General features: G+C 36.2%; 2 protein-coding genes across 2 annotated transcripts in view; both read left to right on the top strand.

Annotated features, from left to right (window-relative positions):
• Positions 1-6,978, top strand: part of LOC134789726 (kinesin-like protein KIF13A) — a 262,918-nt gene extending 255,940 nt beyond the window's left edge. The window contains exons 34-39 of the mRNA XM_063760358.1: positions 1,052-1,269; positions 2,053-2,180; positions 2,861-3,020; positions 3,846-4,007; positions 4,249-4,401; positions 5,341-6,978. Coding sequence (XP_063616428.1) covers positions 1,052-1,269; positions 2,053-2,180; positions 2,861-3,020; positions 3,846-4,007; positions 4,249-4,401; positions 5,341-5,423 — 904 coding nt within the window. The 3' untranslated portion in view covers positions 5,424-6,978. The remainder of the gene's footprint in view (positions 1-1,051; positions 1,270-2,052; positions 2,181-2,860; positions 3,021-3,845; positions 4,008-4,248; positions 4,402-5,340) is intronic.
• Positions 6,979-11,533: 4,555 nt separating this feature from the next.
• The window catches only part of LOC134789609 (dynein beta chain, ciliary), a 36,868-nt gene continuing 24,292 nt past the window's right edge, over positions 11,534-24,109 (top strand). The window contains exons 1-32 of the mRNA XM_063760180.1: positions 11,534-11,999; positions 12,418-12,575; positions 13,058-13,280; positions 13,625-13,777; positions 14,092-14,303; positions 14,382-14,897; positions 14,973-15,083; positions 15,152-15,293; positions 15,500-15,786; positions 15,861-16,122; positions 16,196-16,344; positions 16,412-16,623; positions 16,967-17,252; positions 17,361-17,639; positions 17,733-17,868; positions 17,948-18,129; positions 18,213-18,371; positions 18,453-18,626; positions 18,739-18,884; positions 19,003-19,129; positions 19,487-19,516; positions 19,922-20,167; positions 20,242-20,466; positions 20,596-20,822; positions 20,906-21,047; positions 21,134-21,546; positions 21,761-21,896; positions 21,970-22,104; positions 22,387-22,517; positions 22,595-22,928; positions 23,006-23,718; positions 23,803-24,104. Coding sequence (XP_063616250.1) covers positions 11,693-11,999; positions 12,418-12,575; positions 13,058-13,280; positions 13,625-13,777; positions 14,092-14,303; positions 14,382-14,897; positions 14,973-15,083; positions 15,152-15,293; positions 15,500-15,786; positions 15,861-16,122; positions 16,196-16,344; positions 16,412-16,623; positions 16,967-17,252; positions 17,361-17,639; positions 17,733-17,868; positions 17,948-18,129; positions 18,213-18,371; positions 18,453-18,626; positions 18,739-18,884; positions 19,003-19,129; positions 19,487-19,516; positions 19,922-20,167; positions 20,242-20,466; positions 20,596-20,822; positions 20,906-21,047; positions 21,134-21,546; positions 21,761-21,896; positions 21,970-22,104; positions 22,387-22,517; positions 22,595-22,928; positions 23,006-23,718; positions 23,803-24,104 — 7,255 coding nt within the window. The 5' untranslated portion in view covers positions 11,534-11,692. The remainder of the gene's footprint in view (positions 12,000-12,417; positions 12,576-13,057; positions 13,281-13,624; positions 13,778-14,091; positions 14,304-14,381; positions 14,898-14,972; positions 15,084-15,151; positions 15,294-15,499; positions 15,787-15,860; positions 16,123-16,195; positions 16,345-16,411; positions 16,624-16,966; positions 17,253-17,360; positions 17,640-17,732; positions 17,869-17,947; positions 18,130-18,212; positions 18,372-18,452; positions 18,627-18,738; positions 18,885-19,002; positions 19,130-19,486; positions 19,517-19,921; positions 20,168-20,241; positions 20,467-20,595; positions 20,823-20,905; positions 21,048-21,133; positions 21,547-21,760; positions 21,897-21,969; positions 22,105-22,386; positions 22,518-22,594; positions 22,929-23,005; positions 23,719-23,802; positions 24,105-24,109) is intronic.

Here is a 24,109-nt window from a genome sequence, read left to right as displayed (position 1 = left end):
TGTATTTCGTTACAAGTCTGCGGTATACAAATATGTCATTTTTGTGAAAGCGTATCACAAAGAATAAAGGTATGTCACGACAGCTACATAATTGTAGAATTGTTGATACAAGCGAAAAATTGTAATGTTACAAATATGAAATATGTAACAATTTATTTTTCTTCTTTAATGTTGAAGGTAGTTTCACTTTAAATACCTACGCAATTCGCAAGATTTAAGTACATTAATTATATTTATATAGTGATCTATCTACTGATCTGAACCGCTGATTAAATGTAAAATCCGTTATGGTCAAAGTTAAATTTATACGTCCTCTATACGTCCTAGGATGTCTTATAATTATTCTTCTTCACTATCACTGCTACTTGAACTAAACATTTCGTGGTAGGTACAAAGGGTTGGAATCGCTAAATATGATAAAATATACTGCAATTACTAGTATACGTATATTAGCAACTGTAGCAAGAGGGTGCGACACACGTTTAGAGAATTGTTAACTTGTAGGTACTTACAATTCTACATATATGTATAATTATTACTACAATTTAATGTAGCACAAAACATTTGTCAGCTTCAAATTTGTACGTTTTCCGGAAAATATATGTAACGTATGTAAAGTTTTGTGATACAATAAATTGTAGACTTGTCGATACAATTTACATATTTGTAAGAATTTTCCACTACAAATTTGTTACTTGTATATTTTGTGGTACGCATATTTGTATTATTACAAACTTGTAACTTGACACTTGTAAAATTGTAATTGTAAGTTTTGTGGGATAGGCCACTGTTTATTGGCGCAAATGTCAATGTCCAGTTTAAATTTTCTAATACACAAGGGCGAATGTGGCACGCAGCAATTTCTTATAGGTAGTAGCGTAGTGTCGATGTCAGATTTTAGTTTTAGATTTAACCCGCCAACGTGCACGATTCTTATTTATTGGCATAATGATTCGATTTGATTAAACTTTACGACAACTGTTCTACACTAATTACGGTATTAGTAACATATAAAAGTTGAATAGAAGTAATGAAATGACTTTATTCACAGCGAACTGAAGAACGACATCGTCGAGTCCAAACACGAGCTAGACACGTCGTACGAGAAGAAGACCCCGGTCACGCCCGGCGGCCGGCGGATCAACCCGTTCATGAGGGACTGCGAAAACGGGATGGTGGATCCATTGGGCGCGATCCCTGTTGAGAACTTGAGTGTTGCCAGCCCGCCCGCGGAGCAGATCGTGAATGGCGAGCATGAAATCTCGGGAGGTAAGTTAATAATATGAAAATGGAACTTAAAATGCAAGGCTAAGAAGTATGGTAGGTTGAGTCTGAAAGAGAATAGTCGTAGATTGTATTGGGCCCTTAATTTCAATAACGCGGTCTCGAAAATAATAATTCGGACTTTACAAAATAAAAATACTACTACTACTACTACTATACTAGAGATGCCCCGAATAGTGGTTTTGGCCGAATACCGAATATCTGGCCCCTATTGGCCGAAGCGCCGAATATTCGGCAAAAAGCTTAAGTTTGTTAAAGTGTAATTGTTGTTCAAAACTAGTGAATGTAGTTAGAGTCAACCAAATCAGACCGATGATAAAAATAAATTTACTTGTAATCAACAAATGCTTAAAAACAGGGTCTTCGTATTTAACAACTTTCCAAGAAAACATGTTAAAATTTAATATAGTGGTTTGCGGTTATTTTTGTTGCGTAATTTTTCTTTTTAGGTAGGTGCAATAGATATTCCGTATTCGGCCGAATAGTAGGCAACATTCGGCCGAATACCGCATATTAGGCAAAAAGGCCGAATAGGTCGAATACCGAATAGTAGCCGAATATTCGTGACATCTCTAAAAATACCATAGTAATAATATCATCGTCAGAACACGTGACAAAAACTCTCACTTGTCAGTAATGAGGATAATTGTGGGACGAAATGAGTCCCACTTGTTACTGCTGGGAATTGGAGGGATTCATTCCTAATGAGTGGGATTCAATGGAACCTGCTGGCCATATAAATCATTGTTTTTTCCTTTCTTTTTGTAGAAGCTGATGTAGAATCAGTGAGCTCAGAACAAAGCCACGAAACAGAGCGCAGTCGAGAAGCTTCTTCAGTTGGTGAAAGCGATTCGACCTCCGGGGACCAGGTCAAAACACAGCTCCCGGCTGGCAAGGTAATGTTTTACAAGCGTTTTTAAAATTTGGAAACTAATTTTGTCTATTGGTATTATTAATAGGTAATTTGGCGTAGGTATTTATGTTAGACCGGTGCGACAATGCAATATTGTGATGACTTTAGGACAATCGGGATTCTCGATCGTGTTTACAATAATGAGCGGAATTTTGATCAGATTTTCTGAGTTTCTAAATTATATAAGTTTCGTTGTCATGTCACTCTGCATTTTTTAATTACTGTAAATTTAACATTTAAAATCCCCTGACAAAATAAAACAGCCCCACATGGAGAGACCTTTCTTTCAACCATCGTTAAAGCATCGCAAAATGTTTGCAAAACAATACAGTAAATAAATCTGTCGATCCCTTTTGAACGTCAACGTGAAACGTTTTTGTATACAGTCTTTCTGAAATCATATTGTCTCAGTTTCGTCGTAAAATAATAAAAACCGGACAAGTGCGAGTCGGACTCATCCGCCGAGGGTTCCGTGCTTTTTAGTATTTCTTGTTAGTGGCAACAGAAATACATCATCTGTGAAAATTCTAACTGTCGAGCTATCACGGTTCATGAGATACAGCCTGGTGACAGACAGACAGACGCCATCGTCTGTTAGTCTTAGTAATAGGGTCCCGTTTTTACCCTTTGGGTACGGAAGCCTACAAAATGTGTCATCCACAGGTGGTCCGCCGCCGCGCGACCAACTCGTCCCGCAGCGGCGCGCGCGCCTCGCACCCCGGCGGGCGGCCGCGCTCCGCCGTCGAGCCGGGCCAGCATGTGCACAACCTTAACAAGACGTTACACGACACACCGGCGTCTTCTACTGAGAGGATTGGAGATGGTAAGTTCTAAAATGGATTCTAATATCTTATCCGGAGGGTCCAATATCACATATTCGTCTATCGCACTCGGGCTAATACTACCAAGCGTATCGGCGGCTTTTTCACGACTTATTTTGGATATATATTGTAGTAAAAATCGAAATAAAATTATTTTTCACCTCAGCAGCTCGAACAAGGGTACTTTGCTTCTTAAAAACAGTGAGCAAAATGCGATTTTGCTCACTGAGTCATTTTGTCTCACTCAGTGAGCAAAATGCTATTTTGCTCACTGAGTGAGATAAAATGACATTCAAGTGACCTTTATAGTCAAATGTAATTTCAACATGCGGGGTCTAATACAAGTTCGATATACCTGGGTTCTATTATCTCTGTCCCTCTAGGCATTTTCTCACTGCTTAGGGTGAAAAATGTTGTGTACTACACGAGATCAAAGTTATTTACATCTCGTGCGCTTTTGAATCCCTTACTACGCTCAAGATTCTAAATTATAGTTATTAAGAAAGAACCCATTATAGAATCTTTCCCTTGCACGGGACGCAAAATAAGCACTCGAAGAAATATCAAACTTTGATCTCTTGTTGTACAAATAACTATTTCCTCCACTCTCCTTTATCTCAACCCCTACGCTTTTAGACGATGTTATCCAGGGCGAGCTCGAAAAAGAGTTACTTAACTAAAACTACACGAACTACTGGGACTATTTTTAGATTAATCTTCTCAAGGCAATAAAAAGTAAGAATTTTCTTTATCCTAAAAAACAAGCCGCTTAATTTCTAGTTGTCATTTCCCCTTATATATTAAACGATTTACCCGTTTTCCTGCAGACGAATCATCAGAAACGCTCCTACACACAGCGCCCGATTGGCTCACAGTAGGCGAGAGCGTTTCCCTGCGCCTGAGCAGCAGCACCGGCGTCGTGGCCTATGTAGGACCTGCACATTTTGCTCACGGCCTATGGGTCGGCCTCGAGTTGGACGCGCCGACTGGTAAGACAAAAAATTACAAAACTAGTTGCTCTGTGTGTCACCTGCCACCTTGCGAACCCCCATGGCCAATGAAAAAATCATAATTATCGATCCTGCTTACAATATTTCACAAGAATCGGTAGAAAATTGAGACGTGTAGAGAAACAGCGAGAAATACCTACGAATACGCTTTGAGCTCGCGTGCTCAATTAACAAACTGGTCATATTACATTTGCATGACTCACTTATTTTATCTTTTTAGGCAAAAACGACGGTTCCGTCGGCGGCACCCGTTACTTCCAGTGCCGGCCCCGACACGGCATCTTCGTGCGCCCTGACAAGCTGGTGCAGGACAGGCGGGGCCGCTCCGCCCGCCAGTATAGGGACTCCGAGCTCAAGCGGGCCGGCAGCAAAGGTGAGATATAACGACGGTTCCGTCGGTGGCACGCCTTACTTCCAGTGCCAACCCCGACACGGCATCTTCGTGCGCCCTGACAAGCTGGTGCAGGACAGGCGGGGCCGCTCCGCCCGCCAGTATAGGGACTCCGAGCTCAAGCGGGCCGGCAGCAAAGGTGAGATATAACGACGGTTCCGTCGGCGGCACGCCTTACTTCCAGTGCCAACCCCGACACGGCATCTTCGTGCGCCCTGACAAGCTGGTGCAGGACAGGCGGGGCCGCTCCGCCCGCCAGTATAGAGACTCCGAGCTCAAGCGGGCCGGCAGCAAAGGTAAAATCACTTGATAGTTGACGGTTGACGAGGTAAACTAACTACCAGTATCGTGAGTCGTGACTGAGCTACATCTTCCTACGGTCATACGTAATCTAACCTTAACCAAATTTATGGCGTATGAAGTGACAAAAACAGTGACAAGAAATACACGCTCGAAACTGATGCCGCCCGCCATACATTTGTTATAATTTAATTAATATTCTCGGGAGTGACTTGAGAGATTGAAGCTGGACCAACATTTTCATTGATTTCGGGTTAAAAATTATAAAATACCAACAATATTATTATTCCTGACATCTCTTACGCCATCATTGAAGTTTATTTGATGTAATTTTATCTTTAGTATTTTTATTCATTAATAATAATTATTAAATGAATTAAAATTAATTATATTTATTATTTTATTAGTAGAAGACGACCTTCAAATATAAAATAACATTTTTTACATCTTCAATACGTCTTAAATGAAATATTTAGTAGAAAGTAATATATTTTAATGGTTAATACAGAAATGTAGAAAGTTATTTTTGTAAAGTACCTACTTAATATTTTTAGTAGCAGTACTTATAGCAGTAGTAATAGAGATTGTACTGTAATGTAGATTGTTTCCATTTATTTACAGGAGAAGGCCTACACAACTTACACAGATCGAGGAGTCGCGGCGAAAGCATAAACGTCGTGGGCACCAAAACTAGAAGCAAATAAATTCACCCTCACGTCCGTAACTCCGTACCATACCTTGTAGAGTACTACCAATTTTATAAGTTACTATACTGCACGAACTTTATTTGTGTAGCAGTGTAAAAATTGACCAATCACAGCGCGGAATTAACACGCGAGAAAAGTTCTCAATCGCTATTGGTTGTTGCGTGACCGAGGTGTTACGTGATTGGTTCAGTTTTAAAGATGGCCGTTGTAACTTATATCTATGGTTATACTTGGACCGAATTATAAATATACGTCCACCACCCTGTTTCGTTTTTTTAGCAAATGGTGCTTTCTATGTAGTTTTCTGTTGCATGATAAATTAAAAGTTTGAAATGTTGATGTTATCAGATGTAGGCATTTAATTTATTGTGTGATAAGTATAAGCAATATTTTATGCGTTTACGTTGTTCCCTTATTGAGAAGTTGTTAGGAAATTTGATCTTCTCGCATTTATTGACTAGATTAATAAGATGACGTAGAAGATCTTTTGAGATTTCCATATATCGCAATTTTATAGTATTTGACATTACGAATTTTCTGTGAACGAAATATTTATTTATTTTACATTTTTTGACACAATCGCAATCCTAATTGACTATGTTGTAAATATAATTGGACATTTTAAATATGTGATTTAATTTAATTCTTTTTAGATGTAAATATGTGAATTTTGTGTGTATTATTAATTTAGAACCAATGAAATTTTTGTGATCAGTGATAATCAATGGTTTTGTATAGATTTTTTTACTGTATAGTTTGTGGTATAGATGTTATTGTAATTTATTTATGTATCAGTTTATGTTGTCTATGGATGCACAGTTTTATATTCTGCACATGGAATATAATGTCTGTGGTTACTTAAAACGCTTTTACTAAAAATTAACAAAACTCGCTCAGTTACGTGTTTTTGAACACAAAAGCACATTAAAATGTGATAGTATCTTGCCACACGAAAATACACTATATTGCCTAGCAATTGATTCCTATTTCGTTTGACACTCGCTTTAGTTGTCCCTATGGCAAAGATAGAAACGTCCAAATAACGTCTAAAACTTCGTCCTTGTAAAAGACTTGTACTTAACTGGTTTTGTGACGTGTATAAACGCCCATTATTTTTGGAGAAAGCGATCGGGTTTAGTCTTATATAATCGTTTGCGAAATTAAATGTGCCACATTATTTTTGACTATATTTACAGTGGTTTTAAAAAACCGTTCGTGTTTCTTGCAACAAAAATGGGTGGTAAGATAATATGTAGTCATATCGACTTCAAATAAATTATGTCACAAAAAACTGTCCTAAAATTTAATATCTCCATCCACATTCGAACAATAATCGATGGTAGATTAAACATGTTTTAATTCCAAATGTAGAAAACGGTGCGGTCGGATTTTGTTTAAGAGTCACACAAACCCCGCCGCCATACAAACGAAGTTAGGCCCTCATTTTAGAACGACATTCTAAAATAACATGAAATTTGACATAAACATTCAAGTAATATATATAATATATATCTACTAGCGATCCGCCCCGGCTTCGCACTGGTTAATATAATATAAATTATACACCTAAACCTTCCTCAAGGATCACTCTACAAGGTGAAAACCCCCATGAAAATCCGTTCAGTAGTTTTTGAGTTTATCGCGAACGTATACATACATACAAACAGACAGACGCGGCGGGGGACGTTTTATGAGGTGTAGTGATATCTGGTACTCGTTTTCGTCACTAGAAATATGAAAATAAAGAAATTAGACCGAGTTGAGGTTTTACATACAAAACTTCTAATCGGTCTTCCTTTCTCAATTTTAGCACGGAAAACTAATATTTGACGTAAATGTTCCTGACAAGTTTAATGTAATTTTGAGCATCTCGTTTTAAAATGGGAGGGTAATTCGATTGTATGGTACCGGCTTTTTATGGCGGCGGCTTTGTGATTTTTAAGAACCGATTGTTTCGTTGAACTAGTTATTTCGTTCGCTCGGCGCGGCAATATCAGATATAGTACGTTACTATACAGACGCCGAGTTTAGCTCATCTAATGTATATTCCCTCCTTTTAGTCAGTAATAATCGTAAGTACACTTAAAGTACACTAATAGTAACGCCTGGTAATAGTGTTTGTAATAATTTCACTTCTCATAGCCCCACACTTGCCTCATCACATCGTGTATATTCACATAATAATTGTAAGTAATTATAGAAGCTAAAAAAATAATCGAACGAGCTGTTTCAAAGTTACAAATCTAACGCCAATCTTAGTAATATTTGTATGACTGACATCATATTTGTCATGTAGTTCAGCTTTCAGACTGTTGTACTTAAACATTCCATTTAGATGGCATTTTTTTACAATTAATCAAATTCAAGTAGTTCAATGATAAGTTAGATTTTTGAACTAGCGACTTAATTTTGCATTTATTGCATTACAGATCTAGTGCATAATTATCTTCCATCGTATGTCTTGCTATTTCAGTCAGTCTCGGCACAAAAAGGACTGAGGTTGACTGAAGTAGCATGATAAATACGAACGTTTCCGAGAAAATACGATGGAAAACAATTATGCACTAATATGTCTGTACCTTCGATTTTCTATAGGTTTAAACCTAGGACAGCTCAATGTGTGTAAAAATCCAAAAAGAAATATAAAAGTATTTTCGAAATATAGTAGGATGTGTCTTTGAACTCTATGTGTGCTTACGTCCAGTAGCGGTAGGGCGGGGGGATGTGCACTATGGGTCCTAGGTAGGCGAATAGTGACCTTAAAGCAGCTACACGTAGGTTCAAATTTATTTAGACTAAGCTGACCATGTGCTGTGCTTTTGTTTTAAACAATAGTTTATAGGTAAATGAAATTTTTTGTTTTGTATTATTATTTTATTAACTACAAGTACATCGTAGTTGTATTTATTGCAGTCAATTCAATATGAGCTTAATAATTAAATATTTTCATCATGTTGGATTTATTTTTAATGTAGTTAGCTTAAGTTTATTTGCCAGTCTATGAATTGTGTAATTAAATTTTTGAATAACACTTAGATCACAAATGAAATGTATTTCTAATTCTTTTATAGCAGCTACTCGGTAGCTTAGTTGGTTGCGTCTTTATGTAACTACACATTTAAGCATAATTTAAAGAGATTTTAATATAATACAAAAATAGTTTCCTAACTAGTGGAAATATTTTTGCCAAGTAGCAAATTCGAGTCAACCATCGCTGTCATTATCAATAAATGTAATAATTACGAATTTATTTGGTTTTTATTTACACTTACTTATTTTACCCTACACGTACAAAAACGAACTTATGGTTCAAAGAAAAAAAGATTCAAAGATTTATTTATTCAACATTGGATATATATTTAAAAAAATGGACTAATCAGAAGATCGATCAGTTCAAGTTTTATCTATGCAAGAGTTATTTTTTAGTTCATCGCTAATAATTTCTACAATTTATTTATTGGAAACCTTATTTTACAGTAAATTTATTTTGCATGACCCTGACATTATTTCTTCCGATAGGTAATAAATTCATCATTAGTATTTAGAAGGGAATGTAGAAATAATTATTTAGGTACGAGTAGTTAAAGTAAATATTTCAAATAAACCCCGTAGAAGAATGAAAATGTAGATTTTTTTTTATTTCCTTTGATCAATCAAAACAAATTATTATACAAGGTATAGATTCAACTCTTAACCTATTATAATACGAGATGAATTTGTACTGAACAATTTTTACTATGGAATCAATTCCGAAATCCCGCAAAAATGTCGGTTCGTAATATTTTCTAATATTCAATAGGTCTAATTCTGATCTGATCTTGATATTTCATAATTTCGGGGTTGGTCCCTTAGTAAATATTTCAGTATTACCTACATACGAGTATATTCACCTTGTACTGTACCTACAGGAAAGATGCTGAAACACTAAAGGATGACTCACGTCAGACCGGTCACCGGGACGTGTCCGGACCGGAGCTTCCGGGGCTTATTTTTCTATGACATGACAGGCGATCACGTGATGTTTCCCATATAAAACGATGCGCCGGAAGCTCCGGCCCGGAGACGGCCCGGTCTAACGTACGTGAGTCATCCTTAAAATAAAACTGAGTGTTAAAACGACAACAGTTAATTTAGAGTACCTAAGTTAGGTACCTTATTAACTATCCTGTAGGGGCGGATAGGACGCAAGCGGGGTAGATGAAAACCCAGACGCAGATTTTTAGAACTAATGTGAAAGAAAGGGGTCGTGTCGTATCAAAAAGTCAAAGAGCTGGCGCAAGATAGGGAAAGCTGGAAGATATTCCACCGACAAGAGAATAACTCTTAAGATAATGATGATGAAGGTACCAGCACCAAATAAGGCCCATAGTTTTTTTATGTTTCATATGAACTTGCTGTTTTGTCTATTGGTACTAGCGGACATTTGGACATGGAACATATTTAAACCCGTTTACTTTTTAAAAGTATTTTTTGGAAGTTAGTAACCTCAAAGAAGGTGGCCTTACTTGGTGCAGGTACCTTACACTACTTACTAAAGTTTATTGAAAGCCTACACAAGAAAATAGCAGCATATTTATCAAAATCAATATGGCCGACGGGCGCCATTTTAACTAAAACGGATCACGATATCTTTCCCTGTCACGGACAATAAAACAATCCGCAAGAATTCAATTTTATTTGCTTGTGCAAATAAATGATGATTTAGTGTACACCGGCGGTAAACGGATGGTTACCTAACTGTGGTTTGTGTTCCAAGTTAAATTCTTAATAAGTTTTTGCGTCGGGGGTTAAAATTAAATTAAATATCATGTACTTTCAGGCAACTAAGGCCTATAGATACATACCTTACAAACTAACATACAATAATAAAAATCTTAAAGCTATAGTCTGTATTTTTAGGTATTTAAATAAAAGTAAACAATCAATTTGTATATTTTCGGGTAGTTATAACATTTATTGGTTAACCAACCAAATACAAAACCGCCTGGATCAGTCACTGAACGACCTGACGTTAACCTACATTATTTGATCGTGTAATGTTTTCATCTACCCTCAACTGTTAGAAGCTGGTAGTTAATAACATTTATTAAGAAGTCCGCGTTTTCGATGGTTCTCAGCAGCGGCCGCGGCACGCGCACCACAAACGAGCTAAAGTGGACGTACCTAATGACGCGATCGCAGCTGGAACACTTTCAGCTCGTAACGGGTCTTCTTACGAGCATATTCCACCACATCGTCTACCGCTAAAGCCTCTCTGCGTCGTTTGACGTATGTTGCTATTAGAGTACATGTACCTATGGAAGGCAATCCGCCGCGGCTTCTGCCTTGTGTCGGCGGGTGACCTTATTTGCGACGTCGCGAGTCGCGAGTGTCATCTGGGCGGGCGGGGCGGCGCGGCCGGTGCCTAGCACTGCTCACTTACTGCCAAGACGTAGCGTCCGCAGAAATAGTTCTAAGAAAATAACAATGATTGAAAATTGTACCTACAGTGTAAAAAGTAATAGTGGTCCGACGGCCTTAACGTGTACCAAGCTACTAACAATCGCGTTGACAGCGATGCATGCAGCTCGGGTGCGCGCGACCCCGCCCCCCCGTCTACCCTCGTCGAATGACTGTGATTGTACCTAGGATTTGTACAGCCCGACTATGGGAATTTTCCAAGATACAATTTCCCGTAAACTAATCCATTCTATTCCATTTGTCGAATACGACGCTATCAACTGCGTCAACTGACTCACAATGTAATTATCCCGCTTGCACCAATAAATTAGTACGAGCGAGATTGCTTTGTAAGCGAGACGAGCAGTCGCTAGGAAATATGACCGCGTTAACTCTCTTGTAACTAGTAAGGTCACTCTGGGTTCAGTTCTCTCAGCGACTCTCTTTATGCTATATGTTATGTAAACCCATAACATATAGCATTAATAATGAGTAAATATGCTTATTACTGACTCTGTGTACTTCATCTCAGGCCCTTACCAAATGGTGATACTACCTAAAGGTCACTGTTTCGCAAAATCTTGACCTATAAAGCCACCACGAGATAATCAAATAATTATCCTACTTACTTAAAAATCGCTATTGATTTTAACGATTCACTCTTTTTTTGTCAACCCTCCAGCAATTTTTACCTTAACGTATCCAAAGTCGGCTCATTACAAAAGACATCCCTCCATAAAGACCCGTTTGCCTCGCGTGACCCGTTTCGTAGCCTCTGCCTTTTCAATCGCTACCCGACCATCAACCAGCTATGACCTGAACCAACCATGGACCAAGGATCATCCTCCAATCAGGATCCTCGCTTTGACTTCATAGGATCTTACGCTGTCAAATCCTTAAAGTTAAAGCCAGAAAAATGGACGAGAGTTCTAAGCGTGGAAGAACACAGGTCGACTTTAAGAGATTTCGTGGACAAGCCTTGGCCTGTTCTTCTAGTGGTTGTTTTGACTCATGCTGCTCAATTGGTGCCGGTGATATCTTTTCCTTGTTATTTGAAGAATAAGGCGGTGTATTATGTTAAGAAGAGGCCGGATGTGGTGCCGAAGGAGAATTGCTCGGAGATGATCATTTTTGGTAAGTTTTTGTTGGTGAGTTGCAGTTTTAGCTTAGTGATACAAGTCTTAATAAAACAATGTCTGGAAAATTATAAGAAAGTAGAAGCTTCAATGAAGCTTAAAGAAGTGGTACTTTAGTAGTTCCTTGTGTAACTTCATGAAGGACTCTTTTTCTCATAAAATAGGTACTTAGGTATGTCTCAGGTCATGACTTCAAGTAATATTTGTGAAAGGGGTTATAGTAATTATATTATTGATATTAGCCAATGAACAATATTTATTTATTGACCGAATTTTACCGAAGCACACCAATTTACAAAAAACGGTCCCTAAATCAATATAAAAAAATGTAAGGCAAGCAAGGAAACAATATTGTGGATATTTTTAAACGGTTCGATGTATTCATTTCAATACGAGCCATAATATTCAATTTCTAGGAGACCTAGCTCCAAGACTTATCGATGAGTTGGCTTCCCTGGTAGACGAGGTATTTGTTCCACTACTATCCAATCCGCTCAATCATGAGGGCTGGCCATTGGTGGTCTCGCAGGACATCCTCAAGCAAATACATAGCCTCAAAAGTACCGTTTATGAGGTAAGAATATTGTGAAAATTACGTTTTCTCCAGTATGATCGAACATGTTCACTTTATTGCAGCAAAAATAGTAGGTACGGGAAGTTCTTCATTATGGAAAATCTCAAATAAAACCAATCAAAGTCATTATTGTACTATTTTAGCGGACGGGAAGATCATCGAATACTGACGATTATAACGGATTAATGTTATCATTACTTACCTACACAATAAATGGTTGAAATATTCTGCGCTACACTTCCTTTTGATAACAAATTTTTGAATGTAGGTAGGCGAAATCCAGGAGTGTAAAGTAATTAAGTAAACTTAGTAAACCTGCTCCTTTGTGGATGGTTGATAAGATGACAAGACAATTTTTTCTTCAATAAACATAGATACTTACCACACATTTGCCTTCCTTCCCCAAAATTTCCCTTCCGTCAAACACGAACTATTAATGATTTCTGACGATGAAAAATCCCTTTTTAATGGCCCGGAACTAGGTCAAAGGCAAAGTCAACGGCCAAACCGTCCTCCCCATGCCCGTGGGTGTAGAGTTAGTGTACGAGGCGGAAAAGGAGGTGCTTCGCGGCGAGGAAGTAGACTTATATCTGAAGAGCGCTATAGAAGGGGTGGTCATCAAGTGGGCACAGCAGATCAATGATGTGATGATGGAGGATTCGTCGCAAGCGTTTGATAATGGGCAGAATCCGGTGCCGACTGTTGGTGAGTTTGAGTTTGGGTGGTTTTATTTAGGTAATGTATCCGAGAATTTAAGAGCTCATTGCTCTTTAGTGGAGAAAACCTTCACGAGGAAATTGCATAAATACATTTGCGAGCCTAAAAATAATCACTTTTCAATCAAGCGCATAATTGTCATGTCTCCTTTGCTCGGCTATTTAAGGCAATAAGCAATGTTAACTAAAGTGGCTGCTCTGCATATTTTTGTTATTTCGTAGTGTGTCCATTTTAATATGACAACGTACTTAATTAAAACAAAAGTACCTACATAAATTGGTAATTTGAATCTGAGTCTGTCTCAAATTCTTTTGTTTTTTTTTCTCATGTAGAGTTAGCATTTTGGAAGTCTAGATTGAGCAACCTAAACTACATTTACGATCAGCTGAGAGGCGATAGAGTTCGTTGCATGGCAGTTATACTTGAGAAGACAACTTCAGCGTACTATCCGTGCTTTAGCAGATTGTTCAAGAACATCGTTTCTGGTAAGTTTTTTTATTTAAGTATTTAATATTTTTTTAAGAGCATAGGGCACGACCGCTGCTTCATACAAACGTCATAAGGAAAAATGTGGCCACCATTTGCCGTTTAGTTGATAAAGCGAAAAATAAGCAAAATAAAACTATGTGACAAAGACCAAAAGTTGGGGAATCAATAGAACAACAATAGTAATATACTGATTTATAGGTAAGTAGGTACATAAATTAATTGGTTTATTAGAAAACACAATTCCCCCACTGGACGGACGATGTAGTCTTAAATGGACAGCGATCATCAACATCATTCATTTTGATTTTAGCATTGGCCGAAGCTCAAGAAATTGATTTATATTTAAGAACATTAGTGAAGCACTTTCAAGGTTTAGAAGACACAGATTTCACAGAATGTGAACCTCTGTTCCGACCACTGTTCCACGTCATCTGCATGATATGGAGAGACTCTAAGTATTACTGCAGTTCGTCGAAACTTATGGTCCTATTGAAACAGATTTGTAATTTGCTGATATATCAGGTAAATCATTCATTTGTTTCCAGATATAATATGCCTAATTAAAGTGCTAATAATTTATTGAAAATGAATATGTTTCAGGCAAAAAAATGCTTAGATCCAAGCACGTTATTCCATAGCGACATCGATGAAGCAACACAACGTATACAAGTTACAATAAACATACTGAAGAAATTTCGGAGCACTTTCGAATATTTCAAAGATAATTTATGCAAATATTTTGTAGACAGAACTGTTGTACCATGGACCTTTCACCCAAACGCAGTCTTCGAAAGAATGAACCGATTCTTAAACCGACTAAATACTATACAGTGGTTTTTCAAAACCGTTATGGAATTTCAGAAGCTGGAGAAAATAGAAATTGGTGGCATGAAAGGCAGGGTCCTCAGTGGACAGATTAGGGAAATATCTGCTGAATTTGATTCATATTTTCATGGGTTTGCCTCTAAATCTTATGACGTTTTGGATCCTGATGATAATAAGTTTGATGATGATTTTAAAGAATTTCAAGATAATATTGTAGATTTGGATCTAAAACTTTCTACAGTATTAGTCGAGTCTTTCGATAGCTGTTCTAATCTAGAGGCAGTTTTCAAGGTATTTAAATAGAAATCAAAGTAGATAACTCCGAAATAATTGATGATCTATTTAAACGTTGATTACATCTTTCAGTTAATCGACATTATAGGATCAATTCTGGAACGACCATTAATAAAAAATGAATTTACCGCAAAATATTGTGAAATACTAGTAATGCTCGAGAAAGAGATAGAAATTTGCGAAGTAAGTATTATGTACATTGTAGAAACGGGAATAAGATTGGTTACTTCGACTGTATTTTCTGTTTCTAGGATCTTTTCAAAGAGCAAAGCCATCGCCTCCAAAAGTACGGACATATGGAGGTGGATGCGTACCTCCCCCCAGTGGCAGGGGGCCTCCTGTTCATGACGACGTTAGCAGCAAGGATCACGAAGCCTGTAGCCTGCTTTCGCAGTTTGCCGCACCCGTAAGTCATCGGGGTGGGGCAAATTGCGAAAGCTGATTATCTGGCTTTAATTCTTCTGTTTCATTCATTTCTTTCTTGTGAGACGTCTTTACTTTATTGATTACTGTAGATTTGATTTTCACATGACACTAACTAACTGGTAACTGGTAACTAACTGGTAAAAGTAGCATTAGTTGGCCTTTTTGTATTTTAGCACTTCATAGAATTTTTTGCAATAATACACACGGTGTATACTACAATACGGTAGTTCTTCACTTTAGCGATATTCAAGTAAATTTTCTCGCACGTAGGATAAAGGATACGGAAGATGCCTTGAAGCTTTTTGAAAGATATGAGAAACTTATTGAAGAAATTAACGAATTCAAGAAGAAATATTTTAATGATTGGATAGTAAGTGTACCAAAAATTATTGAAACAAAAACGAAAAATAAGATATTGGCGCGCCATGGATCCGATCTAGTTTTGAATTTCAGTCCTATGGTAAGAAAAATAAATCAATGAAATAAATCTGTACAAAGAAAAAACATTTTACTAATAAATGTATGTATTGGTAGATTTTGGACATTCTAAAAGAAGTTCATCATTTACGGAACAACCCAGACACTCGAGAGTTACTTCCAAAAGAAAGTTTAGAGTTATTTGAGAAACAAGAAACATACAGACAGTATCGGATTAATTTAGGGATAACAATTGATTGGTATAATCAAATTCGAAAGAATAGTCAGAAAGTAGAGTTCGACTTGGTTGAAAGTGAAATAAAGGCTATCGATTTAAGAATAGATATGGCACAAAATGAACTAAATTGGAATTCTCAAGGTAAGAAAAAATATTTTATGGATTTAGCCTTGGTCTATTTTTATACAAAATTGATTTACAACTTTGATTTTAGATTTATGGAATTATTTACAAGAGCTGCATACTCTAGTTGGCAGTTTGTATCAACGAATGTCTAGAATACAAGATAATTTAGTAGAAATGAAATCTGTTATGAGCACGTGGTCATCTCAACCATTATTTGAAAGAAAGGAAAACAAAAAGGTATTTATTTATTATAAATAAGCTTTTAATTATTTACAGTAATTATCATAATGTACTTATTTTATAGGATACGTTACTAAATCTAGACGACCGCCAAGAGAGAACTAATAAACGATACAGTGATATAACATCAACAGCAGAACGAATTAGGAAATTGTTGAAAGAAAACATGGAGCTGTTTAACATGCAGGACAATCAGGAGAGCCAAATATGGCTTAACTATGTAGAATTTATCGATAACTTGTTCGAAGAATCATTGTTTAAGACAATAGCAACTAGGTAGGTGATAAAAAACAATGATTTTAATAATATGGAGCATGAATAAGATTAGAAGTATTAGAACAAATTGAATTATTACTAGAAAATATTTTAATTTGTTTTATTTTAAGTAGAAACATTACTATATAATATAAATTATGATTTGAAATAAATTTCATATACTTATATATTTTTAAGAAAAATTGACCGAGGCCTCCAGTACCCAAGGCTGCTATCGCGGCAGGTGCGATAGCAGAGGACGCTGGTTCGATTCCAGCCTTCTTTTCCTTTTTTCTATATTATGTCATTTGTTTTCAGTTTAGCATGAATACGAGTACTAGTTGACTAAATATTGAATTTTCAGTATGGGCTACATATCTGAGCATATGGAACCTAAAAACAAATTAGCGCCACTGTTTCAAGCTCAGCTCGAGTTGCTTGAACCAGACATGGTTTTCAATCCTAGTTTAGATCCAAATGAGAAAAAAGGGTTTACAGCTTTGATAATAGGCCTTATTGATGACATATTGAAAATGGCTACTTTGATAGAAAGAATTTATTCTCAGAAAGAGGAATCTTATGAAGCTCAAATTACGCGTAACTCTGATATAGTAGAAATGAAGGACGATATTTTAAATGCGATAGAAAAGGTAAACATTTTATTTTTATATAATATTTAAATAAAAAAAGAACTTAAATATGATTATGTAATATCCAATCTCATATGCGATCTAATAATAAATATGAATGGTTTTTAGGTCATAGAAGATGCAAATGAATTCTGCAAAACTTTCGAAAACTACTCATTCTTATGGCTAGAAGAAAGAGATTCAGTTATGGAAATCTTCCTTACTTATGGAAGAATTCTCGCTCCTGAAGAGATTGATAAAATCGGCTCTGAGGATAAAGACGTGGTTCCTCCAAAACCATGTCCGCCTAAAATGGAAGCTTTTAGAGAGCAAATCGATCACTATGAAAATCTTTTCATGGATATTGAAGATATAGAACCTTATAAAGTATTTAATTGCTGGTTTCAGGTAAAAAGTTTCTAAACAATAAATTCTCTAGAAACGCTACATTCTAATGATCTAGTTATTTTACTTACGGGTTAAAACTATTTTTCATTATAGGTTGATGTAAGACCATTCCGTCAAGCTTTGCTTAACACAGTTAGGAAATGGGGCAATATGTATAAAGAACATTTGGTGAATAACGTCACTTCAAGTTTAAGTGATCTTGGAAATTTCATACGTGAAGCTGACGAAGGTAAGATAAATCGTAAAATACATATTATATAAAATTGTATCGAAATTATTAGATTATTAATCATTACAAAAATTGGCAGGCTTACTTCAGCCCGTACCAGAAGGAAATTATGGCGCTTTAGTGACAGTGATGGGGTATTTAATGAATGTGAAAGAGCGTGCAGTGACTACTGATGACATGTTCCAACCTCTAACAGAAACCATAGAACTGCTCAAATTTTATGACATGGATATTCCTGAAGAAGTCAATGTACTGTTACAGGTAAGAGATGACTTAATTAACAATTTTTCTGAGAAGGAAGACTAATGAACAACTGAACACAATATATGTATTCTGTTTTGAAGGAATTACCAGAGCAATGGCAAACGACAAAGAAATTGGCTTTAACTGTGAAACAGCAAGTAGCTCCGTTGCAAGCAGCTGAAGTATCAGTGATAAGGAAGAAAATCGCAGCATTTGACAGCCACGTGACTTATTATAGAGAAGTTTTCAAGCGATACGATGTAGGTTAACAGTTTTTACTTTCAAAATATATGTAATAAAACGTTTTACGTTTAGTAAATTTACACATAAAATGATTTCAGTTTTTCAAATACGAATGTGGAGATCCGTACGCAGTGATGTCGAAAGTAGATTATGAGTTGTTGAACCTGGAAGAAGACATGAAGGGTATACAAGAATCGGGTTCATTATTTGAGGTTAATGTTCCAGAATTTAAATTTTTGAAGCAGTGCAGAAAAGAGTTGAGGATGCTCAAGGTAAAGGATATTTTATAATATGTTTGTATGCACGAGTAAACAGTCAGGATCATATAAAGTTATAATGACATTTTTTTTAAATTCTGTTACATTTATCTTTTTCTTTTAATAGCAACTATGGGATTACGTGTTTATAGTAAGAACCAGTATCGATGATTGGAAAACTACGCCATGGCGTAAAATCGATGTTGAAAATATGGACATTGAATGTAAAAAGTTTGCAAAAGAAATAAGGTTGCTGGATAAGGAAATGAGAAGGTTAGTATTCGACAGTAATTGTTTTTAAGTAAAATATAATTCAGCAATATTTATTAGAAGAAACAGATACAACATGTATGTTAATTCTTGAAGTTCTTAACGGGTAAGTTAATTTTAGTTGGGACACCTATATAAATCTGGAAGCAACTGTAAAAAATATGCTAACGTCTTTGAGAGCAGTTGGTGAGTTGCAAAATCCGGCGATAAGAGAAAGGCATTGGGACCAACTAATGAGAAGTACCAAGGTAAGTAAAATATTTAAAGAATTAAGAAATTATATTACAGTCTCAAATTCTGTTCTTATAATTTATGTATATAATGTCAATGTAAATAATCTCATCTAGCTCCATAGCCAATGGAACGCACACGAATCTCAGTCTGATGTTATGGGTGTGAATATTGTGTAATGTATATTTGATGCATTGTGCATGGATCGATGTTGTACTAGCACAATTATTGCTTTTGTTATGACGAAATTGTCACTGAATTATTTCATATTTGATATTGACGCATTTACTTTGCCTGAAGGGAATGTTCATACCGAAATGTGTTAAAGGAATGTACAGAATGCTCGCGAATGTAAATATGTTTATGATCCACAGAGCTTAGCTGCATTGCCACCTGAAGTCACTGTAAGTACTTCAAAGGCACGAGAGGCAAACAAACTTTCGGCATGCTATACCTACTCTATGTCCTTCTTTTCCAAATCATAGCATTTAGCATGGTATTGTTTTCTTTCACTATATATTTTACAAATTTTATAGCACAAATAATCATATCTGAACCGTTCACGGCTTTGCCTTTACATGTGTGTCTACTATTAATATTATGATGATTACGTGCTCATTTGTGGTGTTGTTCTTGTGATGTTGATCCATTATTTTTAGATCAGGTTCTTGTGCTGCCATTTTAGTGTATCGAAGTAGGTTTGTAATTTGTGTGTTTTCCATATTCCCTATTCCTATTTTGGTGTTAGACAGAGTGTATGTTTTCATGTATGTAACGAGAAAATTATTAAAACATCTTGAATCATCTAGGTAAGGATAGTTATGGATGCCAATACGACGCTGGCAGACTTATTGGCACTCAACTTGCACGAATGCGAGGAAGAAGTCAAGAATATTGTAGATAAAGCTGTTAAAGAGATGTCAATGGAGAAAACACTTAAAGACTTAAATACGACGTGGAGTGGGATGGAATTTGAACAAGAAGTTCATAAGAGAACTGGCTGCATACTTTTGAGAGCAAGTGAAGAGCTCATTGAGACATTAGAAGAAAATCAGGTAACAAGAAAATAAAATAAATAAATATATTGGTATTAGACATAACAAATGTTTCATAATAATTTTAATTTTAGGTTCAACTGCAAAATCTAATCACTTCAAAATTCATAGCTCATTTCTTGGAAGAAGTGTCAAGCTGGCAACAAAAACTATCGATTGCTGACCAAGTGATCACAGTTTGGTTTGAAGTTCAACGCACGTGGACACATCTGGAGAGTATTTTTATGAGTTCAGAAGATATTAGGAAACAGTTACCAGATGATTCTGCGAGGTTTGACAGAATTGATTCGGAATTTAAGGTGAGTTAGTAGATATTACCAAATATTACATAAAAAATAAGGTGCCAACCCCAAATAAAGAATAAGAGCGTCTGTTAATGAAAAAAAAAATACAATGAGCCTGTTGATCAAAAGTAAAGCTTTTTTTAGATTTTGTCAACGGACATGTCCAAAACACCAAATGTTGTGAAAGGTACAAACAAAGAAGGCTTAGTTGCAAAACTCGACGGTCTTCAAAGCGATCTAATTATCTGTGAAAAAGCTCTAGCTGAGTATTTGGAAACAAAAAGACTGGCATTCCCAAGGTTCTACTTCGTTTCATCAGCAGATTTGTTAGATATCTTATCCAATGGGAACCAAGCAGATTTGGTGATAAGGTAAGACATGTTGCACATAGATAAATTATACACAAAATGTGTTTTTCCTAAACTAAAACCGCACAAAATTAAATTGTTCTCAGGCACTTGACAAAACTTTTTGATTCAATAGCAAAATTGAAATTTATCGAAGCAGCTGACAAACCTGGCAAAATAGCTGCTGGAATGATAGCGAAAGATGGAGAATACGTCCCTTTTCATGGAAGCTGTGATTGTACTGGAGCTGTAAGTTCACTATAATAAAACATTAAACTTATTTGTGTTTCACTGATCTCAGTCGTCAGTTATTGATTCATTAATTTAATTTATAGGTAGAAGTTTGGCTCAATAGATTACAAGACATCATGAGATCATCCATACGAAATTACTTCGGTGAAGGGATGATTTCTTACGAAGAGAAACCAAGAGAGCAATGGCTGTTTGATTTCATGGCTCAAGTCTCTTTATGTGGCTCTCAAATCTGGTGGACTACTGAAGTGAATATGGCATTTGCTAGGCTAGAGGAAGGCTATGACAACGCACTAAAAGACTACTTCAAGAAACAAGTTGCCCAGCTCAGCACTTTGATCACACTTCTGATTGGAGAACTAACGAAGCAGGACCGTCAGAAAATTATGACAATTTGCACTATTGATGTACATTCAAGAGACGTAGTTAGTAAGATGATTCAAGGGAAAGTTGAAGCTGGATCAGCGTTTCAATGGCAGTCACAACTACGGCACAGGTCTAAACAAAAGTTAAAACATCGTCATCAACATCATCACGATCATTAATTTCAGGTTCATATCCATTTTCACATCATATTAGCTTTACTTCTTTTGAATTGCTATGTATATCTTCATTGTAGTCATTATCATCTTTAATTTAACACAAATCATCGTCATCATTAAACATTATGCAGATTTAATTAAAATTCTATTTTTTCATATTTGTTAAAGATGGGATGAGAAAGAATTTGACTGTTTTGCAAACATCTGTGATGCGCAATTTCGATATAGCTACGAGTATTTGGGTAATACTCCTAGACTTGTGATCACACCTTTAACGGACAGATGCTATATTACCCTAACCCAGGTACCAATTTCAATAATGATTTCGCTGAAATAAAAACAGTTGAATTCGAATTAACAGATTTTTTTCATTCTAGTCATTGCATTTGATAATGGGAGGAGGTCCTGCAGGACCAGCGGGTACTGGAAAAACAGAAACAACTAAGGACTTGGGAAGAGCATTGGGTATTATGGTCTATGTATTTAACTGCTCAGAACAAATGGATTATCAGGTATACCTATATAGAATAGACAAAATTATTTACTTATATCACTTAATTATAAGCATAAAAGACATAAAGCTTCCAACACGTCCATCTTTCTGATGGTTTCTTTGATTAATTCAACTCCTAAAAATGTATCTACCGAAACCCCTTATAATAGTTTCTAGAAGAGTGGCTTAATTGATAACAATAATTAGATATTAATGAGCTTTAACGGTTATTTGAGTCGAAATCCTTGCTTATTAATTTTTTTACAAATCGCAAAAAATTAAAGATACTGTTTTGTTTTAGTCTTGTGGAAATATTTACAAAGGATTGGCACAAACAGGAGCTTGGGGTTGCTTTGACGAATTCAATAGAATATCTGTTGAAGTATTATCCGTAGTGGCAGTACAAGTAAAATCTGTTCAAGATGCTATAAGGTAAATTCATAAAATACAGTTCAAAACAAAAACCGAACAAGAAAATTAATTTTGTTTATATTTATATATTTTTACAGGGATAAAAAAGAGAAATTCAACTTTATGGGTGAAATAATAAGCCTAGTCCCATCCGTTGGCATCTTCATAACCATGAATCCTGGTTACGCCGGTAGAACCGAACTGCCTGAAAATTTGAAAGCCCTCTTTAGACCTTGTGCCATGGTGGTTCCTGATTTCGAGCTTATCTGTGAAATTATGTTGGTAGCGGAAGGGTTTCAGGATGCAAGAGTCTTAGCGCGGAAATTTATTACTTTGTACACATTATGTAAAGAACTGCTTTCGAAGCAAGATCATTACGATTGGGGCTTGAGAGCAATTAAATCCGTGTTGGTGGTAGCTGGATCGTTAAAGGTAACTTAGATGTTAATTTTATTTACAATTATTAAAAAAATACAATAAAGTAACTGACAGTAATTTTTATTTAATAGAGAGGCGATCCTGGAAGACCAGAAGAAGAAGTATTGATGAGAGCACTTCGTGACTTCAACATACCAAAAGTAGTAACAGATGATATGCCTGTATTCATGGGACTCATAGGTGATTTATTCCCTGCACTTGAAGTACCGAGAAAACGTGACTTGGAGTTCGAAAGGACAGTAAAACAAGCTGCAATGGACCTCTCGCTTCAACCCGAAGACAATTTCATCTTAAAAGTAGTTCAACTGGAAGAGTTGTTAGAAGTTCGCCACTCTGTGTTCATTGTAGGCAATGCTGGTACAGGAAAAACTCAAGTGTGGAAATCATTATTCAAAAGCTATCAAAATCTTAAAAAGAAACCTATTTTCAACGATTTGAATCCAAAGGCAGTGACTAACGACGAACTATTTGGCATAATTAATCCAGCAACTAGAGAATGGAAAGATGGACTATTCTCTGTTATAATGAGAGATCAAGCTAATATTGTAGGCGAAAATCCTAAATGGATTGTTTTAGATGGTGATATAGATCCTATGTGGATTGAGTCACTCAATACAGTCATGGATGATAATAAAATTTTGACGCTTGCTAGTAATGAACGTATAGCACTTACTCCTACAATGAGATTGATGTTTGAGATTTCGAACCTTCGTACTGCAACTCCAGCTACGGTTTCTAGAGCTGGTATTCTGTACATCAATCCACAAGATTTAGGATGGAATCCGTAAGTTCCATACATACGTTTTTAAATAATACAAATTGGTTGATACAAAATCGACTCCTAATTCTAATGCAACAATGTTTTTAGATACGTTACAAGTTGGATAGAAACTCGAAAAATACCAGCGGAAAAATCCAATCTAGTCATGCTTTTTGATAAGTACATTCCGCCATGTTTGGAGACGATAAGAAACAGATTCAAGAAGATAACTCCCATAGCAGAAATGGCGCATATTCAAATGCTGTGTCATCTACTAAATTGCTTGCTAGTACCTGAAAATACTCCAGCTGACTGTCCAAAAGAGTTGCATGACATGTATTTCGTGTTCGCTTGCGTTTGGGCGTTTGGATCAGCTATGTTTCAGGATACTGCAATAGATTATAGAGTCGGTAGG

Source organism: Cydia splendana, chromosome 4, assembly GCF_910591565.1.
Source record: "Cydia splendana chromosome 4, ilCydSple1.2, whole genome shotgun sequence".
Lineage (NCBI taxonomy): Eukaryota > Metazoa > Arthropoda > Insecta > Lepidoptera > Tortricidae > Cydia > Cydia splendana.
Note: the sequence above shows the minus strand (reverse complement) of the source record. Positions and strands in the feature narration are given on the sequence as shown.